Raw genomic sequence first — 13,774 nt, 5'->3', positions numbered from 1 at the left:
TCATTTGTATCTTTTACATTAAGCTAGTAAACATGTAAGGTGTTTTTCTGAGTTTTGTGAGCTATTATAGCAAATTTTCGAACCCGAGGAGGGAATCTCTGAATTCATAGTCAGCTAGGCAGAAGTGTGGGTATCCTGGGATCACATTTGTGGCTGGCCTCTGAGTGGTGGCAGTGTTGTGGAACCAAGCCCTTTAACTTGTGGGATGTGCTGCTAACTCTGTGTCGACAGTGTCAGCGTTAAATTGTCTTTTCATACTATAATTATGCAGGATGTTATCCTAAGGAGAAATTCCATGAAGTGCATATGGGGCTGCCCGGTTGGTGCTGGAGAATTGGTTGCTGCTGGAAAACACCATATGGTTTGTGTCAGAAGTGGTATCAGCAAAAAGATACTACGCATCCTTGAACATTTACGTAATAATGCAGTTTGTTGCATGATCATATTAAAGAAAAAAATCAATGAAAAAGAAATATTAAACAAAATTCAACATAATTTATAACAAAACTCTTAGAAAATAAAAAATGGATGACAGTTTCCAAAATGTGATAAAGGATTTCATCCCAAACCCCAAAGCAAATATAGTACTTAGAAGGGAAATAATAAATATATTTTTAAAATTCATATTACAGACAAGTTTATTCTAAAATGTATATGAAATGGTACAAGAAATAGATCTTTAAATTCACGTTATAGACAAGCTTATTCTAAAATGTATATGAAATGGTACAGATCCTAGAGTAGCTAAAACAATTTTGTAAAAAAAATAAAGTGGAAAGAATCACTCTACTTGATTTTAAGGTTTACTCTATAACTACAGTAATCAAGAAAGAGAATGTGGTATTGGCAGAGGGAGGCACATAGATCAATGGAACAGAATACAGAACTCAGAAATAGATCTGCACAAATATGTCCAGCTGATTTTTTACAAAGGTACAAAAGTGATTCAATGGAGGAAGGATAGTCTTTTCAAGAAATGACATTGGAACAATTAGATATCCGCAGGTAAAAACATGAAGTTCAATCTAAACCTCACATCTTATGCAAAAAATCAACTCAAAATGAATCACAACTTAAATGGAAAACATGAAACTATAAAACTTAGCAGGGGAAAAAAAGGACCTACGATTAGGCAAAAAGTTTTGAGGTTTGCCACCAAAAGCACAACCCATTAAAGGAAAAATTGGTAAGTTGGACCTCATCAAGATTTAAAAATTGTGCTCTGCAAAAGATTCTGTGAAGAGGATGAGAAGACAAGCTACATACTGGGAAAAAGTTTTGCCAATAACATATGCAACAAAGGCCTTGTATCTAGAATATATAAAGAACTCTCAAAATTCAACAGAAAAATAAAAACAGTCCAATTAGAAAATGAGCAAAAGACATAAACAGACATTTCATTAAAGAGGATAGATAGATGGCAAGTAACCATATAAAAAGATGTTCAGCTGGGCACAGTGGCTCACGCCTGTAATCCCAACACTTTGGGAGGCTGAGATGGGTGGATCACAAGGTCAGGAGTTCAAGACCAGCCTGACCAACATGGTGAAACCCTGTCTCTACTAAAAACACAAAAATTAGTCAAACGAGGTGGTGGTACATGCCTGTAATCCCATCTACTCAGGAAGCTGAGACAGGAGAATCACTTGAACCAGGGGGGCAGAGGTTGCAGTGAGCCGAGATTGCATCACTGCACTCCAGTCTGGGCGACAGAGCAGGACTCCATCTCAAAAAAAAAAAAAAAAAAAGATGTTCACTATCATTAGCCATTAGAGAAATGCAAATTAAGGCCATGAGATATCACTACGCACCTATTTTAATAGCTAAAATTTTAAAAAACGTAATAATACTCAATGCTGGAAAGCATGAGTAGAAACTAGATCATTCATATACTGTTGATGGGAATGTAAAAATGAGGAGCCAGTCTGCAAAAGAGTGGAGGATGTCTTACAAAATTAAACATGCTTACCATTCGACCAAGCAATTGCACTCTTGGGTATTTATCACAGAAAAATGAAGATTTATGTTTATGTAAAAACTGCACATGAATGCTCATCACAGTATTATTCCTAATAGTCAAATGCTATTGGGTTGGAAACAATCAACAATCTAAATGCTCTTCAATAGGTAAATGGTAGTAAAACACGGAACATTAATGCCATGGAATACTACTAAGCAATAATAAGTGAATTCTTGGATACACACAACTTGGGTGACTCTTAAGGGAATTATGCTAAGTGACACAAAAAGTCAATCTCAAAAGGTTACATACTGTAGTGGTCATACAAATTCTACAGATTGCATAGAATACACACACAGACACACAAACACACACACATGTGCATGCAAACTTGCTGTAATCCAAATAAGGTCAGTGGATTATATCAATGTCAATTTCCTGGTTGTGATATTGTACTATAGTTGTACAGCTATCATTAGAAACTGGATGAAGGGTATATGGGATCTCTCTGTATTACTTCTTATAACTGCACATGAATCTATAATTATCTGGAAATAAAAAAGTTTTAAATACGCATCTTACAACAAGGATGTCCACAATCCACAAACGCTTTTCCTGATTAAACTCTAAGTCCTAGCCTGTAGGCTAAATATGAAAAGGAAAGAAGAGGCTGGAGCATTAGAAAGGAATAAGCAAAACATTATCTCTTCAGATTATGACTGTCCACACACACAAAAAAAACTGTATCTACAAATAAATTATCAAGTTGTTTAGAAGATCAGTATGCAAAAAAATCAATTATACACCTATACAAAGAATAGAAAAATTCAAAAATGTAATTTTAAAATAGCATTTACACTAATATCAAAAAACAGTTCCTTGATGTATCTAACAAAAGATATATAACATGGTTATGGAGAAAATCATAGAAATTTATTGAAAGGCATTAAAGACCTAAGAAAGTGATCTGTCTACTAATAGAAAAACACAACAGTGTAAAAAAAATGAATAAATAATTTTTAAAAACCTTCCTATACCAATATATACATTCAATTCTATCTTTATCAAAATCATAGTAGAGTTTTTTGTATTAATCAAAAAATCATTTCATTTTGTGGAATAATACCCAAGACTTGCATGAAGGAAAAGAATATTCTGGAGAAACTTGTTCCTCAGACAGCAAAACTCAATTTAAAGCTAGAGTAATTACAATGGTTTGATATTGACTCAGGAATAAGTTAACAGACTAATCAAACAGAGAAGAGATCCCAAAGCTACATATATGAAAACTTGCTAAGTGATAAAGTTAACAGTGACAATAGAATAGACTACTCAATAAACTCTGCTGGTCAACTGAATACCGGTTACAAAACTAAAAAAAAGAGAGTGAAGGGGACTCATCTTCTCACCATATACAAAAACAAATTAATGAAATTCCTAAATATGAAAATCAAAACTTTAAATTCACAAAGAGAATATCTTTACTACCCCCAGATTAGGAAAGAATTTCCAAAACAATAAAGGGAAACATTGATATATTTGACTCCATTAAGAATTAAAACTTTTGAATTAATTATTAAAGAACTTTAAAATGTGAACTGATGAGCCACAAACTGGGAGAAGCATTAGCATCCAAACTTATAAAACTAAAGAAGAAAACAAAAGTTTTTAAATGTGCAAAGAATACAAACAAGCAGTCCTGAGACTAGAAAAACCGTTGGGCCAAATAAAACATGAAAAGATGCCTAACCTTAGGAATCAAATAAATGAAAATTGAAACAACAACGAGGCAAAATTTCATACCACATAGTTCCACAAAAATGTGATAATAAAATCAAGCATTGGTGAAGACCTTGAATAATGGAAAATTTTCACAACATTGATAAAAATTTAAGAGCAACTTAGCAATATCTAGTAATGCTAAAATGTTCATATCTTGAAAACCACAACCCTATGTATTTACCCTACAGAAACTCTCACACATACATAAGGAGATATATACAAGAATGTCCTTTGTAACATTGTTTACAACAGTGAAAAGTTAGAATTTCAATGTTTATTTATGGGAGACTGAATAAATCATTTAAAACATTTATTATACAATGTATAATATATATTACATAATATATGCATAATAAATATATATTATTTATATTATGCATATTAAATTATGTGTGTTATTCATATTTATGTGTATGTATTATGCATACAGAAATATGCATACAATAAACACAATGCATTATACTATTACTATATAATTTATTATATGATATTTATTTAGTATATAATGAAATACCATTCAGCAGTGAAATTAAGAAAGTGGACTTATGTATAGGTGACATTTCAAAAAATCACAAACATAATATTGAGAGAAAAAAAGCAAATTTCCAAAGCAAATCAGAAAAAATTATAGCATGCATTATTTGGGGCTTATATATACATATGTGGTTGACATACGAATTCACTCATCAGCATAATAATAACGAAATTTGGGGAATTATTTCCAGAATAGAGGAAAACAGAAATGCATACCAGGATGGGTACATGGGGATTTCAACTGTGTTTGAAAGGTTTTACATGTTAAATGGCATAGTTGTTATATTATTTTTTATACCCATATGTCATAATTTAAATAAAGAAAATGAAGGAATAATCAAAGAGATAGTAGGCAAATGCAAATAAAAACAAAGCAGAATTGGTTCTATTAATATCTATGTTGTGTAAATTAAAATCAAAATCACTAAACAGGTATAGAAAAACATTAGATCATGAAGGTAAGATATATAATGTATAAATAAAAAATTCTTATACATGTGTACTTATAAAAATAGAAACTAAACATTTTGCCATATTTTGTAATCAAGAACTTTAGGTTCACTGATAATTTACCAATTTGTTCTCCTAACCACCCTATCTAAACTATTGCCACCACCACCTTCACGTCAAGCCAAATATTCTATATTATTTCATTTACTTTACAACATTTATCAACATTTTAAACTGTCTTGTTTATTTAGGTGTTTACTTGTTTACAATGCTTTTTTCATTAGTATGTAAGTTCCTCGAAGGCAACGATTTCACCCGTCTGATCCACCATTGTATCCCTAGTACCCAAAATAATGCCCAATACATAGTTACCCTCAAGTAAACTTTTATTGAATTAATTAATTAGTTAATACCTTTCATGTGCCACCATTTCAGAAATAGCTGGATTTTTAAAAATGAAATCTCTTAGAGTTTCCTTTTTTTTACTTCTTACTCTTTGTGACATTTCTGCACCCTTAATAGAGGAGATAAAATTTTACAAGTTAAATTCAAACTTTAAACACAGTAGTATAATTTATTCATACTCTAATGCTTATCTCTTGACATTGAAATACAGTAGTTCATACCCTCAACTAAAATTATTATCAAAGGCAACAGAAATACCCCTGTAGACAAAAAACTCTGATTATAACAATATCTACATGTTAATCTAAAAGTTGTACTGTGTAATTATAAAATTATGCTTGTTAGTATATCCTTCTGTTTCATATTATAATGAGTTTAAATGTAGCCAATCATCTCTAAATACATGAATCTCTCAATTTCATTACCTAAAATTCAAAACTCATACGAAACTTACTTTTCCAATTTCCATTACGGCAGCTTTGAACTTTAAATATTTGTTTACTTTTTTGCTCAAAGTACTCTCCTTATATTTCACTTTTATTAGTCCAAGTAGAGACTCATTCCTCCTAATAAAAAAGATAAAGTCAGTCAAAAAGACCTGCAAAAATGTGCAGAACTACCCCCAAAGTAATATGTCTTTAAAGTTTTCACTGAAATTATGCAAGAATATCCAAAATTGCTTGTGTCCTATGCATAAATTAGACTGTGATATCTCTGTTCAGCATGAAACAGTCAGTCTCTCAAAAGAGCAAAGTGTAAATCATATCATAAAATGTGACTGTCAGCGAAGATGTTGAATAACAGAAACTTTTCACATTGATAAAAGTTTAAGAGCAACTTAGCAATATCTTAACTAAGCAATATCTTAACTAAATAACTTAACTAAGCAATAACTTAGTAAAGTTAAAATGTTCATATCTTGGCAACTACAGCCCTGTATATTTACAGAAACTCTCACATACGCATAAGGACATATGTATAAGAATGTCCTGTCCTTTGCAGCACTGTTTATAATAATAAAAAATTAGAAAGAATTTAAATGCCTATTTACAGGAGACTAAGTAAATAAGTTTTAAAATGTATTATACAATGTATAGGAAGGCCGCAGTGGCTCATGCCTGTAATCCCAGCACTTTGGGAGGCCAAGGCGGGTGGATCATGAGGTCAGGAGATCGAGACCATCCTGGCTAACACAGTGAAACCCCGTCTCTACTAAAAATACAACAACAACAACAACAACAACAACAAATTAGCTGGGCGTGGTGGCGGGTGCCTGTAGTCCCAGCTACTCGACAGGCTGAGGCAGGAGAATGCCATGAACTCGGGAGGCGGAGCTTGCAGTGACCCGAGACAGCGCCACTGCACTCAACCCTGGGCAACACAGCGAGACTCCGTCTCAAAAAAAAAACAAAAAATGCATTATACAATGCATAACAGAGAATATGCTGTATGTTATAATCATATAATAAAAACTCCCATAGGGCCTTCTATAGGGAAAAAGAGGAGTTGAAGGCATGATGTAGATGGAACAGAACTGGATTGAAAATGAAATAACCATGGACACTTCTTCCCTTATAACTCAGAGAATACTGTAAAAGTAATCCTAGACAAGCTTCCTTGCTTCCAACAGATTGCAATCTCTTTGGTTCTATCTTTTGCAAGCTCCCAGCCACTGCTGCCCTCTGAATACCAACAGGAACTGAGCTGATCTTTTCCCAATACTATAGTCTCTCACTGTCCCTTTATTGATACTTGCCTATTTTTCCTGAAATTTCTATTTTTTTTAATTTATATTTCTTCATAAGCACTAGCCAGGTACAGCAAAACTGCTTAACATGATAAATGGGATCCCAAAACTTGAATAAAATATAGGGTCTTATTAATGCAAGGCTAATGAAATGCCGGGGTGAGCCTGGATAGCTAGTTCCAGGGGTTGGAACTTGACCCACATCCATCTTGGCCCCTTCGCTCCAGTTTCGATGAAGATGATCCTAAGCCCATGGTTGTCTGGAACCCCAGTTCAGTTGTAACAATCCTAATCACCCAGTTAGTTGACATTCACTTGGGCAAAAGTTTTGCTGCCTAAATTAGAAGCCTTTGATCAATGACCGTAAGGGACTTGGGGAGCCATCCTCCACAACTTGAAGCCTAAGACTGCCTTCCATTTCCAACCAGCTAGGTCTCTTCTCTACAGCCTCTCCTCTCTCTCTCCCTCACTACCAGCGTGCTTGACCTGGTTGTTATGTTCTTCCAGAAAGAGACGGGAAGGACAGGAGGTCACATTTAGACTACAGTCTTTGCCACCATCTCAGCATTCTCCTCCAAGCACAGCAGAACCTTCATCCATTGAATAAATTAAACTCATCCACTCCTTGATCTGTTCACTGCTCTGTGGAGCTCTGACTGACCACTTTTCATTGTGATAAATAGTATTTTAAAATTTTTATGCAAGTCAACGTTACTGAGGACTTGTTCATTGTTTTAACTATTTATACAGTCACGTGTCACTTAGTGGCAGGGATACATTCTGAGAAATACTTTGTTAGGGAATTTTGTCATTGTGTGAACATCATCAAATGTACTTATGCAAACCTAGATGGTATCATCTGCTACACATCTAGGTGATATAGTACAGCCTATAGCTCCGAGACTACAAACCCATACAGCATGTTACTATACTGAACGCTGTAGGCGGTGTTGTAACATAACAGTCAGTATTTATGTATCTAAACATATTCAAACATGGGGAAAGTACAGTATAAATACAGTATTATAATATTATACTCCTCTTCCAGAATATCTCTTATTCTTAGGTTAGATTTCCACAGCCAGCCCTCCACATTTGCCTGCACACTGAAAGTATCTTCTGTTTTTCTTTGGAATCAAAAACATTATTCAACCCTCCTAAACATCTAATTTTAGCTGTTTTTAAAAAAATTTAATAGAACTCTAATTCTGAACAATTATGTTATTATCATGGCCTGTTTCATTTAATATAAGCAATTTCTTCTTTTATCTTTGGAAAGTATGAAGCACATATACACTCTAAGCTTCTGTTCTAATAAATGAAGTACCTATTTTAGAAAGAATATCTTTCTGTTTGTTTTTAAGGGAATGCTTCTCTTTTGCTACCATTTCAAAACCAGGTTTCATGTTACTGATGTTTACTTTTATTAAAATGGGACGGACAGATCAATGCCCACTGAAGAAAAGCCCACTCTCAGTTGGCAAAAGAAAAGTTGGATTAATTTGGCATCTCTCATAATTGGTGTGAAGCACTATCATTTTATTTGGGAGCAAAGAGAATCATTCAGGCTTAGAGAATAGGAGGGACAGTTTTAAGGTTTACTGCTTTTATTTGAGGAACTCCCTCTTCACATATACAAATGGAAACTCCAAGAAATGGCTCTATTTGTTACCACAGAAGAATTAGAAACAAGCGGGAAATGACCAAACTGGAGCCAAAACCTTGTGTGAGAAAGAACTGATGGCCTAGAGATACTATTAGCCATCCTGACTCAATAGCGAAAGACTTCATCTGTTTCCAGCTAGAGATACGAACATGCTCGATTCTCATTTGTGAGTACACTGTATATATATTTTTAGTTTTAGTTATTTCTTTACACAGACATAAGTTTTTACTATCTCTTAGGTGGTGGTTTTAGCTGTATATACTCCACTCTCTTTTTCATCTACCTTGTATTTCTTAAAACTGACAATGATATTCATTTTTTAAAGTTGTTAATATGTATAAAACTGATAATTGCAAGTACCTTTTCAAGAAGTCGTGGACAGGAGCTGTTACCTCTACCAAAAGGTGAAATTTTTCCTCATTCATGCATTTTAGCATAACTTGCGTAAAGAATTCCAGAAATCTTGGTTTTTGCTTAAATTTCATAACTGTAATAACAAGGAAGTTCAGATATAGTTACCAATATACTCAATTATTAGTACCAAAGGGTTGCCAGTGCTAGCAGTCATTTTGTTCCAACAGGCAAGTTTATTAATCTGCTTTTTAGATTTCTCCATTTTAAAAAGTATATAGGAATAAATGTGGTGTGAACTATTGTTTTTCTAATATCAATGAATGTTTTACAGTCTATATTAAATTTATTTTCTAAATATCTCAGCACTGAGAAAGATTTCATTAAGGTCACTTCTAATGTATGACTAACTGGGGGAAAAAGTTATTGATAATTATCCTAACTAGTAATCCTAATTTTTATTATATTTCACTCTGAATTAATCAATTATGTTGCCATTTCTCATCAGCTAAACTTGAAAGTCACTAATACATTTTCCTTTTTTTTTTTTTTTTTTGAGACAGTCTCACTCTCTTGCCCCAGCTGGAGTGTAGTGGCATGATCTCAGCTCACTGCAACCTCTGCCTCCCAGATTCAAGCGATTCTCCTGCTTCAGCCTCCTGAGAAGCTGGGATTACAGGTGCCCACCACCCAATGCCAGGCTAATTTTTGTATTTTTAGTAGAGACGGGGTTTCATCATGTTGCCCAGGCTGGTCTCAAACTCCTGACCTCAGGTGATTTGCCTGCCTCGGCCTCCCAAAGTGCTGAGATTACAGGTGTAAGCTTCTGTGCCCGGCCACTAATACATTTTTCAATGCCCTAGTTTTCGTAAGCTTCATAACACCACCATTCACTACCAAAATAAGCCACCATCAAGATTCTGTCTTTCCAGACTTTAAATCAGGTATCCATTTAGGTCTCTTTCATTACTTGGCAATCAAGATTCTGCATTATTCTGAGTGGGTAAGAATTCAAAATATTCTGCCTAAAACAGGTGAAATCTTCAAGTAGACAACAGAAACAAAATCCACAGAATTAATTCTCTTTGGTGATAAATCGAGTGAACAGCATATACACATCCAGTTCACCTACCTTCTTTCACGGCACCTTTGACCGACCAATTCAAAACTACGGGATAAAGAAATATAGGGTCCTCTCCTCCTGAGAGTTCAGATGTAACATCTAAGGTTAAAAAATTCAAAAGTTGTATGTTCTGTTTAATAACCCAAAATAAAAGTTTTTTTGAGTGATTCACAATAACAATTATTTGAAAGAGATGAAAAAACAGGAAAATACTAAAGTATTTATTCTAAATTATGTGCCTTAACATAGCAATTATAGCATTACATTTTGGAAATAAAAATAATCTGATGAAATTATTTGCTTCACTCTTCCCCCTAAAAGCTAAGGGGTCCACCACCAAATAGGTAAAGAGTTTCCAAGGCATGATTCTCTCTTCTTCAACAGCTGTCATATATCAGCAAACCCAAGACTCAGAAATCTACCAATTATATTTACTCCATTTTAGCAAAACTATCTTTAAAAGGCAGTAAAGTATAACACAGCCTGGAGCCAGACTGGCTGGGTTCAAATTCTAACTACGACAACTTTTTAGTTATGAAACCTTAGAAAGTTATTTAGCTTCTCTGTGCCTCAGTTTCCTTATCTTTATAATGAAGACAATAATAGTACCTTCCTCATATGGTTCTTATATACAGGTTGCATGAGTTTTAATGTGTATATTTTATAAAAATAGTATATTTTGTAAAATAGTAACTGGCACACAGAAAACACTGTACAAAACTGTCATTTTATTATTGTTATTGAATTTACTATTCTTTTTCTAACCATTAGACCACCAGGGAGAATTTACTATTCAGCTAGTTATAGCCCATTGTGCTTCTTGGTAAAATATTTTTACTGATATTATGAAAATAAGTAATTAACATTTCTAGAACACTGTATATTTTAAGGAATTATACTTTATATAGTAATAAGATGATTACAGCTTTCCCAAAGCTAGGTTAACCAATTATGGGAATAATCAAATACTTAGTTCAATTCATAAATCCATGCTTGAAACAGGCATGGAACATATTAAAAGAGAGAGATCCAAGTCAGCGAAGCCCACAAGACAGAACTGAGGCACACAGTAGAAGAGATGAGGTAGGGACATGGAATTCTACAAGTGTAACCTCGTCCCCAAAGGCCATGGGGCAAAAGTAGAGCCTCATACTTGGTTTAAGGCTCAAATTTGGACACTCTCTTGTTCTAGAAGATTTGAAATACCTGCTTTTTAAAAATGTGACAATACTAATCATCACCAGAAACTAACTCAATTTCCCAAGTAGCCTTCTAGGCTGCAAACTCCAAAATACCAATCATTGCATTAACACATTGGTTTATTATGAAATCACTACAGTACAATGACCTAAAATTAAACTAATCTTTCACTCTGCTTTCTACTCTGGAAGGCATTGGTTCAAACCACTTACACATTAACACTCACACTATTCCTTTATTTCTCAGTCGCACTTTTTACTTCAAAGCAGTGATTTTTGTGCCACCATAACCCCCTCCCACTCTCCCACCAAGGATACCCAGATGGCTGTCACAATTAGGGGGTGGTGTGCTGTGCTTCTGTGAGTAGAGGCCAGGGAGGCTACTCAATATCATACAGTGCCAAGGACAGTCCCCACAACAAAGAACTACCTGGCCCCAAATGATAATAGTGTCGAGGTTGAGAAAACCTGCTTTAGAGTCAGAAGACACAGGCTCAAGTCCAAGTCAGCTATGTAATCCTATGTAAATCACTTAATCTTTATGAGCCACATCTGTAAAAAGTGGTTAGCAATCCCTTATTAACAGGGTATTGTTAGGATTAATGATATAAAAGCACTGTGTAAACCTTAAAGGGTTTACCAAATGCTAATCTCATCTTAATCCTTTGAACAAAATTTTTTCTCGTTTTAAAAAACTTAATGCTAAACGGAAGTATACAGAAAAAAAAATGATTACATTGCTTTGTCAGTTTGAGTAGGTGTGTTTCCAACAAGGCCAGCTGTTCATTTATCTTTTCAGGCAATAGTATCTGCTGTGGCTTCTTAGTCTTTAAAGACTTCTTAGAAGAATCCTAGAAACATTGGTTAAATGTCAAAATGTACTTTAACGTGTTGCGACAACTGTCATTTTCAAACAACATTCTTTAAATTCTGTTTTCATACTTTCATACTTGGTAGATAAAACTATGATCCACATAACAATATTAATTAATAACAATGAATAATAACAGTTATTGTGCTCTAATTAAATGTAGACATAGTACTGTGTTTCATGGAGATTGACCAAAATACTGCTTCTTTTCCCTCTCCCTTTCTCCCAGTAACTTTCACCTACCTAGCCAGCCCCCTCCAAAACCTGCATTCTCAAAGCAGCTGAGGATATGTCTCTAAAAATCTTGAAAAGACAATTCCCAGCCTGCCCTCAGAAATGTACCCCTTTATTCTTTTTTCCCTTTCTTTTTCCCAGAAGGAGCTTCTTTACAACTAAGCTAATTGCCTTTGCTACTTTGCCTTTCATTGAAACATAAGGAGATCAGTAATTAGTGGATTAAGAATTGGCCTGTCTGCGCACTCAGGCTCACTACCAGGTTTTTTCTGTCTAAGCCTGAGAACTGACCTGTTAATGTCTCTTGTTCAAAAAAAAACCTTCCAAGCCCCTTCAGGTTTAAAGGAATCTTGAGTAGCTCTAATAATTTCTGACTCCTATAAATTAACAATCTCTACAATCTTAGATGAAAGAATCACAACCTTCTGCTGGGCTATAAGCTTCAAGGAGAGAGGCATGAGGCCTGTCCTACCATGATGTGGAAGGCCCTGAGTCAAGGCCTGGGTGACATAAAAAGGCTGATGGACTCTGAGAGTAGACACTGCATGGCACAAAAACAAACAACCAACCCTCAAATTGCTTCCAGCTTAATCAAAAATCCCTCTAGACAAAACATCCTCCCAACTAGAAAAAAAAAAAGTATTATACCTTAAAAAGTCATCCAGTAAAACAGTGGTGATTTTTTAAAGATTTTTTGGGCAAACAAATGCTTACTTGGAAATTCAACATATCACAGAGATAGAAATGGAGCTTACTCTAAGTGAGACAGAGTCAGGGATGAGAGCCTCTACCTCCACCCAAGCCATGGAAGGGACTTCAAGTAATTCCTAGTACCCTCAGAAACCCAATGAACTGGCCAGGCACGATGGCTCATGCCCGTAATCCCAGAACTTTGGGAGGCCAAGGTGGGAAGATCACCTGAGGTCAGGAGTTCAAGACGAGCCCGGCCAACATGGTGAAACCTCATCTCTACTAAAAATACAAAAATTAGCCAGGTGTGGTGGCACATGCCTATAATCCTAGCTACTCGGAGGCTGAGGCAGAAGAATCACATGAACCCAGGAGGCAGAGGCTGCGTGAGCCAAGATTGCACCACTGCACTCCAGCTTAGACTATAGAGTGAGACTGTCAAAAAAAAAGAGTAGAAAAGAAAGGAAGAAAGAAAGGAAAGAAAGCAACCCAGTGAACTAAGTAACATTTCAAAACTTGATCTACAAAAATATGTAACTACATAGTTTCAAGGAAAGGCAATAAGCATAAGCTCTTATAAGACTCATGCTTGGAAGGCAGATATTAAAAATTCATCTCAAAAATTAGCAGTCTCATAAAGAAGAGAATATAGGTGTCACAGTGAGTTTCAGAAATCTACTTTGAACACAAAGTAAAAAAATGCTGACATGTATTTGCTACATTCCATGATCCACCCAGAACAGTAAAATCTTAGATTTGGAA

At 34.8% G+C, this 13,774-nt stretch overlaps 1 protein-coding gene across 2 annotated transcripts in view; it reads right to left on the bottom strand.

Annotated features, from left to right (window-relative positions):
• CFAP54 (cilia and flagella associated protein 54) overlaps positions 1-13,774 on the bottom strand; it is a 391,130-nt gene that overhangs the window by 245,278 nt on the left and 132,078 nt on the right. For both annotated transcript variants that reach the window (XM_015152488.3, XM_077954781.1), the window contains exons 28-32: positions 11,954-12,068; positions 10,028-10,117; positions 8,905-9,031; positions 5,586-5,697; positions 5,140-5,240 (exon numbers count right to left, since the gene is read on the bottom strand). In XM_015152488.3, the coding sequence (XP_015007974.2) occupies positions 5,140-5,240; positions 5,586-5,697; positions 8,905-9,031; positions 10,028-10,117; positions 11,954-12,068 (545 nt within the window). The remainder of the gene's footprint in view (positions 1-5,139; positions 5,241-5,585; positions 5,698-8,904; positions 9,032-10,027; positions 10,118-11,953; positions 12,069-13,774) is intronic.

The sequence above is a fragment of the Macaca mulatta genome, chromosome 11, assembly GCF_049350105.2.
Source record: "Macaca mulatta isolate MMU2019108-1 chromosome 11, T2T-MMU8v2.0, whole genome shotgun sequence".
NCBI lineage: Eukaryota > Metazoa > Chordata > Mammalia > Primates > Cercopithecidae > Macaca > Macaca mulatta.
This window is presented reverse-complemented; position numbering and strand designations above follow the sequence as displayed.